At 57.0% G+C, this 10905-nt stretch overlaps 1 protein-coding gene across 3 annotated transcripts; it reads left to right on the forward strand.

The window, feature by feature from the left end:
* Positions 1-217: 217 nt before the first annotated feature.
* ZC3H12A (zinc finger CCCH-type containing 12A) lies at positions 218-10547 on the forward strand. Of its 3 annotated transcripts, none has more exons than XM_053576066.1 (6): positions 218-344; positions 1133-1609; positions 5588-5727; positions 6802-7036; positions 8255-8361; positions 8534-10195. In XM_053576066.1, the coding sequence occupies exons 2-6, from the start codon at positions 1167-1169 to the stop codon at positions 9406-9408; spliced, it is 1800 nt and encodes a 599-aa protein (XP_053432041.1). In that variant the 5' UTR covers positions 218-344; positions 1133-1166; the 3' UTR covers positions 9409-10195. The 3 variants fall into 3 exon arrangements, with proteins under 3 accessions (XP_053432041.1, XP_053432042.1, XP_053432043.1); XM_053576067.1 differs by lacking the exon at positions 218-344 and adding an exon at positions 361-1045 and having other exon boundaries at positions 8534-10547; XM_053576068.1 differs by lacking the exons at positions 218-344; positions 1133-1609 and adding an exon at positions 1618-5499 and having other exon boundaries at positions 8534-10189.
* The last annotated feature ends 358 nt before the right edge of the window (positions 10548-10905 follow it).

Raw genomic sequence — 10905 nt, forward strand, 5'->3', positions numbered from 1 at the left:
TCCCTTCCAGAGATGGTCGCCACCAAGGCGTCTCCAGCCCCTAACCCTGTTCCAGGCCCGGCGGTCAGCGCAGCGCTCACCGGACGGGAGCGAGAGCGGAGGCCGAGGCGGGGCGAGGCGGGGCGGCGCGGGGCGGGGAGGGAGGCGGAGCAGGAAGGGGCGGCGGCCGTCCCGCCCCCGGGGCGGTCTCCCAGGACCTGCTCTCCTCCCTCCCCCGCCCGGCTTCCGCGTCACTGTCCCTAACACCACCTGCCAGCCCGCGGGTCGGTATAAAGGCGTCTCCGGCCTGGCCCCCGGACTCGGCCCCATGGAGACGCCGCCGGCCGCGGCTGGCGCTCGGCGAGGTGAGGCGCGCGCCAGGAAGGGGGCGCGGGCCCGGGCTCTCGGCCCGGGAGCGGGTGGAGAGGGCTCCGGCGGCGTCCGGCCCGAGGAGAGAGACGTGGGACCGTGCTCCGGGCCTTGCCGGTCCTCGCCGGTCCTCGGGACCCCCTCTAACTTAGCCCAAGTTGGGAGCGCTCGGGCAAGGGGACCAAGGTCGAGAGGAGGAGCCGAGAGAGCGCGGGTCTTGGGGCGGGACAGCCTCGGCGTCACTATCGCCGGCGGCCAACCAGAGTTTCCCAGCAACTTTTCTCCTCCATGGGTCACCCCGGAAACTTGCCCACCCGTGGTGTAGGAGTCCGGCCGCTGGCCCTGCGCTTCCTGGGCCCGGAGTTCGGGTCGGGTGGGCGACAGCGATGGCCTCACTGGGGAAGCCCGCGGCCCCCAGCGCGCTTCCAACCTCAGTTTTCCATCTGAGAGCCCCGCCCCTGCCTCTTGGTCCCTGGGGTTGGGGTGAGAGCGGGGGTGGGGTGGGAGGTGGAGTCACACTAAGTTCAAATCCTTGCCCAGCCAACTATCAGCTGGATGACCTTGAGCAAGTTCTTAATGTCTGTGCCTCAGTTTCCCCCTTTATATAGTGGGAATGATAATGGCCAGTTAGTTGGGAGAGCTTTTGAGAGGACAGCCTGAGCTGACACGTGGAAGATGGCTTTGTACAGTGCCGCTGGTCAGTGTTGCCTTGCCTTATCCCGTTGGGTGTGGCCCACTGAGGAGAGCCACATTCCACATCTCTAACCCTATGGTTGTCCACTAGGAGCTGTGACCAGTGCGTCCCAGCAGTCTGAGCTATGAGTGGCCCCTGTGGAGAGAGGCCCATCGAGGAAGCCAGCCCCACCATGAGTCTGTGGGAACTTGAGGACAACCACAGCTGTCAGGGCACCCCCACTAGGGCCCCGGAGCACCTTGCTGAGGAAGCAGTGGCTTCAGAGCTGCAGATGAAGGTGGACTTCTTCCGGAAGCTGGGCTATTCGTCCACTGAGATCCACAGTGCCTTGCAGAAGCTGGGGGTGCAGGCAGATACCAACACAGTGCTGGGCGAGCTGGTGAAGCACGGGTCAGCCGCTGAGCGGGAGCGCCAGGCCTCACCGGACCCCTGCCCCCCACCCCCCCTGGTCGCCCGGGGTGGGGGCACCCCCAAGACTCCCACCCTGGAGCCCTCACTCCCAGAGGAGGACAAGGAGGGCAATGACCTCAGGCCCGTGGTCATCGATGGGAGCAATGTGGCCATGAGGTATGTGTTGCTTCTGTGGAAGGGTGGCCACATGTCTCTGCAGCTCTGGTCAAGGGGCCTTTGGGAAGGAATGACCTTATCTCAGGTACTGGCCTAGAGAGAGGGAAAGTGCTTCACGAGGCCCTGCTGCATCCAGGAGGCTCTCTTACCCCTTATGACCTTTTCCAAGGAGGGTTGTTAGGAATGGTTTAGAGATGAAAACTCAGGGGCTCAGAGATGTACGTGCCCTGGGCCATGCTACTAGTAAGTGGTATGAGGGTTTGAATCCAGGTCCTTCCTCCTCCAGTGCTCCCTTTGTGCTGTAGGTCTCTGCCTGTGAGGTGAGGCAAGCTTCTGCTCCCTCCTACAGGAAGGAGCCAGGCAGTCACCCTACTCAGGTGATGGTGGTGTGGAGCTCCCATACAGCACCTGGGGGGGGGGGGTAGCAAGTGCTCAGTAAACAGTAGTCATCATCATTATGTGTATTATTATTGTTCAGGGGCTGGGGTTTCTGAGGCTTTCTTGTCCCATGGAATCAGGCCCAGCTATTGAGGCCTTTGTAATTATGACCAGGAGTGACCTCGAGTCTGGCTTTACTTGGTGGGTGTGAGGAGGTGGCCTGATGCTCAGGCTTCAGGTGAGCTGTGACTTGGATACGTGCTGACTCAACTGAAGCTGCCTGGGCTGGACTGGTCTCTGGGGGCTCCCTGGGGCCAGAGCCAGGACTCAGCCCTAGTAACTCCCACCCCCAAGCAGGCTCTCACAGAGAATGATGGGTGGGAGTGGGGAGACAGAGGGCAGCTGTTGACCTTAAGAAACCCAGACATCTTTCTTCGATCCAGGCCCCACCCCCTGGCCCTGCTTTCTCCCACTTCCCTCCAAGAAGGGCTGGTGAGTCAGGGCAGGGTGGATCACTCACAAGGAAGAGTTCCTGTTGGCCTGGACCGGGGGACCCCAGACATGGGGGTGGTCTGCCTGAGGCTGGTGTGACATCAGCCTTGGCCCTCCCTGGCCCAGCTGGGGCAAGTTAGCTATCCTGGCCCAGCTCAGCAGACATGTAAGTGGGCCCCCTTCCTCTGACTTGGGCAAAGCCTGAGTAGGAGGCTGAGAAAAGCTGGCTTCTAGGCTAGGGGACAGTGGGTCACAGGCTGTGCTTTGAGAGTTAGGGGACCTCCTCTCAGGCTCCAGCCTCCTGTGGCTGCGCTAGGAAGGATCTATAACACCTTTCTCTGGGGGGGCGTGGGCCAGGAGTGGCTGAGCCCTGGGAGCAGCCATGTGCTGGGTGTGTTTGTATCCTGGCAGGAGGAGGAGGGGCCTGGGAGGAGGGGTGCTGGAGGAGCAAGGTGCTCAGAGGATCTGGCTCAAGGAGGGTGGGGTAGGGGGGATCTTTGAGTGAGCTGGGGCAGTGGCAGGAGGGGAATTCCAGTCTCAAACTTCCTGTCTCAGCTGCTGTTTGGTTCCTGCCCTGCCAGCCCCTCCCCGCAAGGGCAGGCAAGCTTGCCCCCAGCATATGCAAATCGTGGGGAAATTCACCTCTGTTTCCTTCTAAGGGAATTTTTCTCCACTAGCCAGGCCCAGCCTAGGCAGATCTTTTCACCTGGGGAGGCTGGCCCAGCCTTGCCCTCCGTCCTGGGGCAGCAGCAGCTGCATCCTATCAGTGCCTGGTTAGCCAGACTAGGAGGAGGCCCTGACCTTCCAGGCAAAGAGAACTTGGAGAGGGAGGATGTCCAGTTTTCCCGTGCCAGCACAGCTTCCTCCAGTGCAGTGTGAATGGAAATAAAGCTAGCTGGAGAGGGTCTCCCAGGCTCATATGTTCTACTTCAGCCAAGAGTAAGGCTCCGATTACTTGCCCACGGAATATTTCAAGTTGCTAGAGAGCAAAATCGTCCCCAGCCGAGCTTTGCAATGCTCAGACGCAGTGCATGCGCTCAGAACCCTGGCATTCCATGAGGTCCTAGCCTGTGAAGGTGCTGGCCTAGGATGGGCACTTGCACCTACACATGTGCACAGGCAGGGGAGCTCATGTGCATAGCAGGGACAGGCAGCCAAGCCAGGGAGGACAGTACCCCATTGTCACAGCAAGACAGAACAGAAGACAGGTCCAGGGAAGCTGGCAGTCTGATGGCAGAGCACTGTACACGGTGTGATACAGACCAGGGACCAGATATCCTGGTTGTCAGGGAAGGCTTTCTCCTTCCCGGCTGTTAGCAGCCTGCCTCTCTTAAAACACTTGTCCGAACTCCATTTGGAAAGCATTTTCCTCCCAAATAAACTTGTGTCTTCTGTTAGAGACCAGGTTACAAGTTTTGACTGTCTTGCCACTGGCCAGATGACCTTGGATGAGTCAGGGAGCCTTCCTTCCCAAGGCTTGTAAGGATGAGGTGATGTATCCCGCCTCCAGTTAGAGCTCAGTACCTGCTAATTCCCATTTTGTCCTCATGGTCAGAGTCATTATCTTTCATTGTACCTGCCGGAGAACCTGCACATGGGGTGGCTCTGAGCACGGGCTCTGCTCCACCGTTACTGCTGTGTGACCCTAGCGACTAAGTTTCCCTCTCTGCACCACAGCTTTCATCTGGAGAAAGGGGGTAATAATGATAGAGCCCACCTCATGGGCTTATTAATGTTCAGTGTGAGGCACTTTGAGTGGGGCCTGGGGCCCAGCTCTCAGTAAATGTTAACTTTTATGAGTAGGCTGGCAGATGGGCGGGGGGCACCAGATGGGATGAGTGCTGCCCAATGCTGGACTTTGTCTCCTACAATTTACAGAGAACTTCAGACCTTGGTGCCCAACCTCACCCCGAAACAGCACCTGTGCCCCCTAGTTGCCCCCCTCCCTGTCTACCTTCACTTGGGACTCCAGCTCTCACCACCACCCCCTGGCCCCCCTCCCCCCCGCCAAAGCCACCCACAGGATGTGGTCGGCCCTGGACCTGCCTCTTTTGCGTAACATGTATTCTGTTTTATTTGCCAAATATGAAAGTCTGAATTGTTCTTTGAGGGGCAGTGAGAGGCCAGGACTGCTGATCCCAGCAGCCCTTCTGTAACACCTGGTCTCACCTAGGAGCCCCCACAGCCCCCTTCCCCCTCCTAGGAAATCCAGTTGGAACCTCCACTTTATTGGACCATCTTTGGCCTCAGGCCAGTAAGAAGTTATCTCCTTGCCATGGCCCTTCTTGAAGAAGCTGCAGGCTGCTGGGCACATTTTTTCAGACAGAGAAACTGAGAGCCACAGGAGCACCTCTAGGCTTCCCTCTTTGGATGAGGGCTGTTCCCTGGACCAAGGCAGGGGAGATGTCCCCTCTCTCAGCTCTCCTTGCTAACAGAGTCCCCTGGTGTCTTCCTGTCTTGAGATGAAGAGGCGGGTGAAGGGAAGTCAGGGCTGGTCCAGGCGTTTTGGGGAATTGGCCGTCTTGGGAGGAAAAGCCATGTCCTTTCACTTTCGAACTGAAAGGCTTCCTGTCATGTGTTGAAGTTGGGAATCCAGCGCAGTCTTCTTTGCCCTCCTCAGGCCTCAGCCCCTGAGCTTAGTGTAAGGACTGAACTTTAATCCGGAAGAATCTAGTTTCTCCTCGGTCAGCCAGGCTGGTACTTTCCCCACCCCCACCCACAGCACTGTGAGCCAGGGAGGGGTGGTGACTCAGTCTGCGTGTACATCTGCGTCCCTGTGGTCCCAGCGGCTCCCGGGTGGGGCAGGAACCAGAAGTCCCCGGTGCCTTTCCCCCACCCCCAGGTGTGTTGCAAGTGGCCTGACCCTCCCCCACCATGGGGAGCTGGTACTGCCAGATTCCTGGGTGTTTCCTCACTTTCAGGAGATGGAACCTCAGGGAAAAGTCCCAGCTGGGTCTGGCCATCCTGGTGCTGTGGGAAGCAGCCCAGGGAATGGAAACCTTGGGCCCCCAACTGCAAAGGTCCCACTCTCCCTTCCTGCTCACACCTGGAGAATGGCAGATAACAGGTGGGCTTGTGTGAGCTGACCCTGTCTCTTCTCCCTCCCAGCCATGGAAACAAGGAGGTCTTCTCCTGCCGGGGCATCTTGCTGGCAGTGAACTGGTTTCTAGAGCGAGGACACACAGACATCACGGTATTTGTGCCATCCTGGAGGAAGGAGCAGCCACGACCCGATGTGCCCATCACAGGTGGGTGACACCTTGGAAGTGGGTGGTCTCACTGCCGCAGCTGCCCTGGCTGTCCCCAAGAGGGACAGACCAACAACTTCTAGAATTCAAACAGAAACCAGTATCTTTTCCTAGTATTTTCTGTCCTCAGCAACCCTGCCCTGAACAGTGGTCATTGGAGGTCACCTTGTCCAGCCTTCTGCTTCAGTTACTGGGCACCTCCATCATCCCTCGCATGGGCAGGTCATTCTCTCACCATCACCAGCAGTAGAGGGGCAGGGGGGCGTTGTGGTGAAGCCTGTGGGCTCTGGAACCCAGATAGGCAGGGTTGGAACCCTTCCTGGTATTGCAACCTATACAGCGATCTCTGTTAGCACTGCTGTGAGCCACTTGCTCCTTATCTGTACAATGAGAAGGGTGTGGGAGGTCAATAACAGTGCCTTCCTCACAAGTTTGCTATGAGAATCATATTTAATAATTATAAGTGCTTAGAAGAGTGCCTGGCCTGGAACAAGCGCTCCACATATGTTAGCTGGTACCATTGTCCTTGCAAGAGCCTCCAGCCTTTGGGGGTAAAAACTGAGTTGATGTCTCTAGAAGTCTTGTAATCTGGGGGCAGGCTGGTTGGGCTGTGGGCTCTAGGGCTCTAAGGACCCCTACCACAAAAGATCTAGTGATGTCCTGGTGATGCAAAGGACAGAGCCAAGATACTTTCTGCTCCAGCTCAAGCTAGGGCTTGTTCATGGACCCCTACAGGACAGGCTAGGTGAATGGCCAAAGCCAAGACCACTCTGGCACAAACAGGCCTGATGTCCAGAGGGAAGGAGGTACAGGGGCAGCTCCCTGCTGGCAGCCTTTGCTGGAAGGGGCCCTGCAGCCCTGCACACAGGTGTTCTCCATCTTTAGCAAACTGCAAGGACCCAGGCAAGAGGCAGGCAGATGGCAGTGGCTTTAACAGTGCTGGTTCCTGCCCTTGTGAACTTGGTGTTAATGGCCCTGTGCCTACCCTGCCTCTAGCAACCAGGATGGTAGGGAGCCCTGCACACATGGCTCTGGGTCTGTTGGGCCCTGACCTGTGCCCTGTTACCCCCCCAGACCAGCACATCCTGCGGGAACTAGAGAAGAAGAAAATACTGGTGTTCACACCATCGCGGCGGGTGGGTGGCAAGCGAGTGGTCTGCTACGATGACAGATTCATTGTGAAGCTGGCCTTTGAGTCTGACGGGATTGTGGTCTCCAACGACACATATCGTGACCTCCAGGGCGAGCGCCAGGAGTGGAAGCGCTTCATCGAGGAGCGGCTGCTCATGTACTCCTTCGTCAATGACAAGTATGTTCCCGAATGGGGCCCTAATGGCCAACCAGAGATGCCCTGGGGAGGGGGAGGCTTGGAAGCGGGTCCTGCTGGGCTCTGTGGCCATGTGGGCTGCAGTCATGGCTCCAGCCAGCTGTGGGAGATAGACAGCTCTCTGCACGAGAGATCAGGCTGGGACCAGGCAAGCTGGGGGGATGGTGCTTTTTGATTTGGGGTATGCAGTGATAGCATTTGTGAGGGGATGTGGTCAGTGGCTCCAGGAAAGTCTCTATTGTTCTTAGCACTAACATATATATATATATATATATATATATTTTTTTTTTTTTTTTGAGTCAAGCTCTTGCACTATTACCTAGGCTGGGGAGCAGTGGCATGATCAGAGCTCACTACAGCCTTGAACTTAGCTCAAATGATCCTCCTGCCTCACCCTTCCAAGTAGCTGGGACATGCCACCACATCTGGCTAATCTTTTTATTTTTGTAGAGACAGTCTCACTGTGTTGCTTAGGCTGGTCTTGAACTCCTGAGCTCAAGCAGTTCTTCTGCCTTGGCCTTCCAAAATGCTAGAATTACAGCCATGAGCCACTGTGCCTGGTCCCAACACCGCATCTCCCAACCAGAAGCCATGGAGCAGAGAATGCAGCCCTAGATTTAGAGACTCAGCTGCGGGCTTCTCAACAGCCTCAGAAAGGATGTTTCCCTAAAAGTGCCATGGGCTGGCCAGGCGTGGTGGCTCACACCTGTAATCCCGGTATTCTGGGAGGCCCAGGTGAGAGGATCCCTTGAGCTCAGGAGTTCAAGACCAGCCTGAGCAAAAGTGAGAACCTGTCTCCACTAAAAAGAGAAAAAATTAGCCAGGCATTGTGATAGCCACTTATAGTCCCAGCAACTTGGGAGGCTGAGGCAGGAGGATGGTTTAAACCCAGCAGTATGAGGTTGCTGTGAGCTGGGCTGATACCATAGCACTGTAGCCTGGGTAACAGAGTTAGACTGTCTCAAAAAAACAAAAACAGAAAAGGTGGCCCTGTGAGGGCAGCACCTGTGCCTCAGTGGGTAGGGCGCCGGCCCCATATACCGAGGGTGGCATGTTTGAACCCAGCCCCGGCCAAACTGCAACAACAACAAAGTGGCCCTGTGGAACCAAGGGATCTCCCTCTCCTTTCTTGGGGTGACCCACCAAGAGAACAGTTCTGGGTGTCTCCCACCTTCTGAGAGTTCTTTTCTCCCTCTGCAGGTTCATGCCCCCTGATGACCCCTTGGGCCGGCATGGGCCCAGCCTGGACAACTTCCTGCGTAAGAAGCCACTTACTTCTGAGCATAGGAAGCAGCCGTGTCCCTACGGTATGGGGCCCAGCCCCTCACTCCATAGCCCTTCCTCCTCCCACCTAGGTTCTTCCTCTTGGGGACCACCATGGCTGGCCCCCCCAGCCCTGTTTTCCATGCTGTCCCTTCCCCACTGTGGCCCCTGGCTCTGGAGCCCCCTGCTTAGGGTCCCTCTTCATTCCTCTTCTAGGGAGGAAATGCACCTATGGGGTCAAGTGCCGATTCTTCCACCCAGAGCGGCCAAGCCGCCCCCAGCGCTCTGTGGCTGATGAGCTCCGTGCCAACGCCCTCCTCTCACCCCCAAGGGCCCTGAGCAAGGACAAAAGTGGCCAGCGGTCTTCACCTTCATCTCAGTCTGACTCTGTAACTACAGAGAGTGAGCAGTGCAGCCTGGATGGGAAGAAGCTGGGGGCTCGAGCATCCCCAGTGCCCCGCCGGGAAAGTCCAGCACAGACCTTCACTCCATCAGGCAGGAGCCACCCACCTAGTGGGGGCAGTGGCAGCAGCTTTGGGCCCATGGACTGGTTCCCACAGACCCTGGACTCACTCCCATATACCTCCCAGGATTGCCTGGATTCAGGCATTGGCTCCCTGGAGAGCCAGATGTCAGAACTGTGGGGGATTCGAGGAGGAAGCCCTGGTGAGCCAGGCCCACCCCAGGGCCCTTATGCTCGCTACACCCACTATGGATCTGAGCTTCCAGCCACTCCAGCCTTCTCTGCCTTTGGACGGGCCATGGGTGCTGGCCGCTTCAGTGTCCCTGCCGACTACGCACCCCAGCCACCGGCATTTCCACCTCGGGAGTACTGGTCTGAGCCGTACCCACTGCCACCACCCACCCCAGTCCTTCAGGAGCCCCAGGTGCTAAGCCCAGGGGCTGGTGGGGGTCCATGGGGGAGGGTAGCCAGCCTGGCCAAGGAGCAGGCCAGTGTGTACACCAAGCTGTGTGGTGTCTTCCCCCCACACCTGGTGAAGGCCGTGATGAGGCGCTTCCCACAACTCCTGGACCCCCAGCAGCTGGCTGCCGAAATCCTTTCCTACAAGTCCCAGCACCCCAATGAGTAAGCCTCAAGCAGCCCCGAGGCTTACCCTGGAGGCTGGAGAGAGGGAGGAGTAAAGTAGGGAGGGAACCCACAAACCAAAGATACTGTAGGATTGGTTCTGGCCCACGCAGCCCCCTAGCCGTCGGCCTGAGTGGGTCAGAAGTGATCACCCTGTTGATACACATTGTATCTCTGTAGTTTAAGGAGACGCTGCCAGTAAAGGCGTCAGTCCGTGGCTGAGGCCCAAACCTTCTTTTCTCTCGGATGGTGGAGAGGGAGGTGGGGGAGCAGAGACCTGGGCTGCGGACCCTGTGTGCCACCCCCCACCTCCACTCTACACCCGGGACGCCAGCCTGGGCTGGCTAGTTGGGCACTGTGTGCCTGCCCTCCAAGGGCTCCCTACACCAATGAGGCCTCCTGAGTGTTCCTGCTGGGCACAAGGCTTCATGTTAGTAAGCAAGATGCTTCTTAATAACCCACCTTCCACCCCCTCTATTCACCTGTCCCATCGCCCCTGCTGAGGGTCAGGGGCCCTCTGTCTCTACCCTTTATTCTCTCCCTTACTCTGTACTGAGAGTCATCGCACCCATCTCCAAGGATGGGGGCATATGTATATGTTTATGCAAGGTGCATATTTTCAATGTTGTAAGTGGAAAGTCTGTAACATCAATAAAGTACAATCAAGGTGAGCCCTTCTAAGAGGTGACTGTCTTTGTTGAGCTGGCCTCTGGGTGATGGACAGCCAGCAGGTGTATACCCCTAACCTGTCTTCGCCCACAGGTTAGCCACTCCATGCCAGCTCTGACCCTCCTCTGGAAGGAAGGTATCCAAGTTTCACCAAGAATGTTCAGTCCCTTTAGGGCTGGGGCATCTCTCCTGAAGCCTTGTGTGGGCCTTTCTAGGCCATGGACACCCAGACAGAGGAGCTTGGGGAGGGCAGTGGGAGAAAACATGACAAGGGCTTGGAGTTCTATGGCTGCAGCAGGAGAGGGGACTGGGGTGGGCTGTTCCTTTTATGCTGTGACCTGCCTGAGAAGATGGCTTCTGGGAGAGGTTGGAGTGGGCAAAGGGGGAACCCTTGGGTGTTGAGCTCTGGCCTGTCCTCGCAGATACTGGTCCTAGGTCAGGACAGCAGAGTGGGGGAGGGAGCAGCAGGGCAGAAACAGCCTGGGAGACAACACCGGGGTACCTGCTAGAACAGTGATCTTCCAAGACGTGTGCCATGAAAAATTTTGAAGATAATTAAATTATTTTCAGAGGCAGTTCAAAGCACAGTAGGTATGTTCTTTTTCTTACTCTCTCTCTTTTTTTTAAATCAACATAATTTAAGTGTGCTACAGGATAGAAACAGTTGGAAAACACTGAACACTGCTCTAGGAGGTTAGAGGCCCTGCTCCTCCCAAATTCAAGAACTGGCTCTGCTCCTGATTATGTCACCTGGGGCAAAAGACTGCCCCTATCTGAGTCTTGGTTTCCTCATCTGTGAAATGAGGATAAATGACAGTACCTACCTGAGGGG

The sequence above is a fragment of the Nycticebus coucang genome, chromosome 22 (genome assembly GCF_027406575.1).
Source record: "Nycticebus coucang isolate mNycCou1 chromosome 22, mNycCou1.pri, whole genome shotgun sequence".
Classification (NCBI taxonomy): domain Eukaryota; kingdom Metazoa; phylum Chordata; class Mammalia; order Primates; family Lorisidae; genus Nycticebus; species Nycticebus coucang.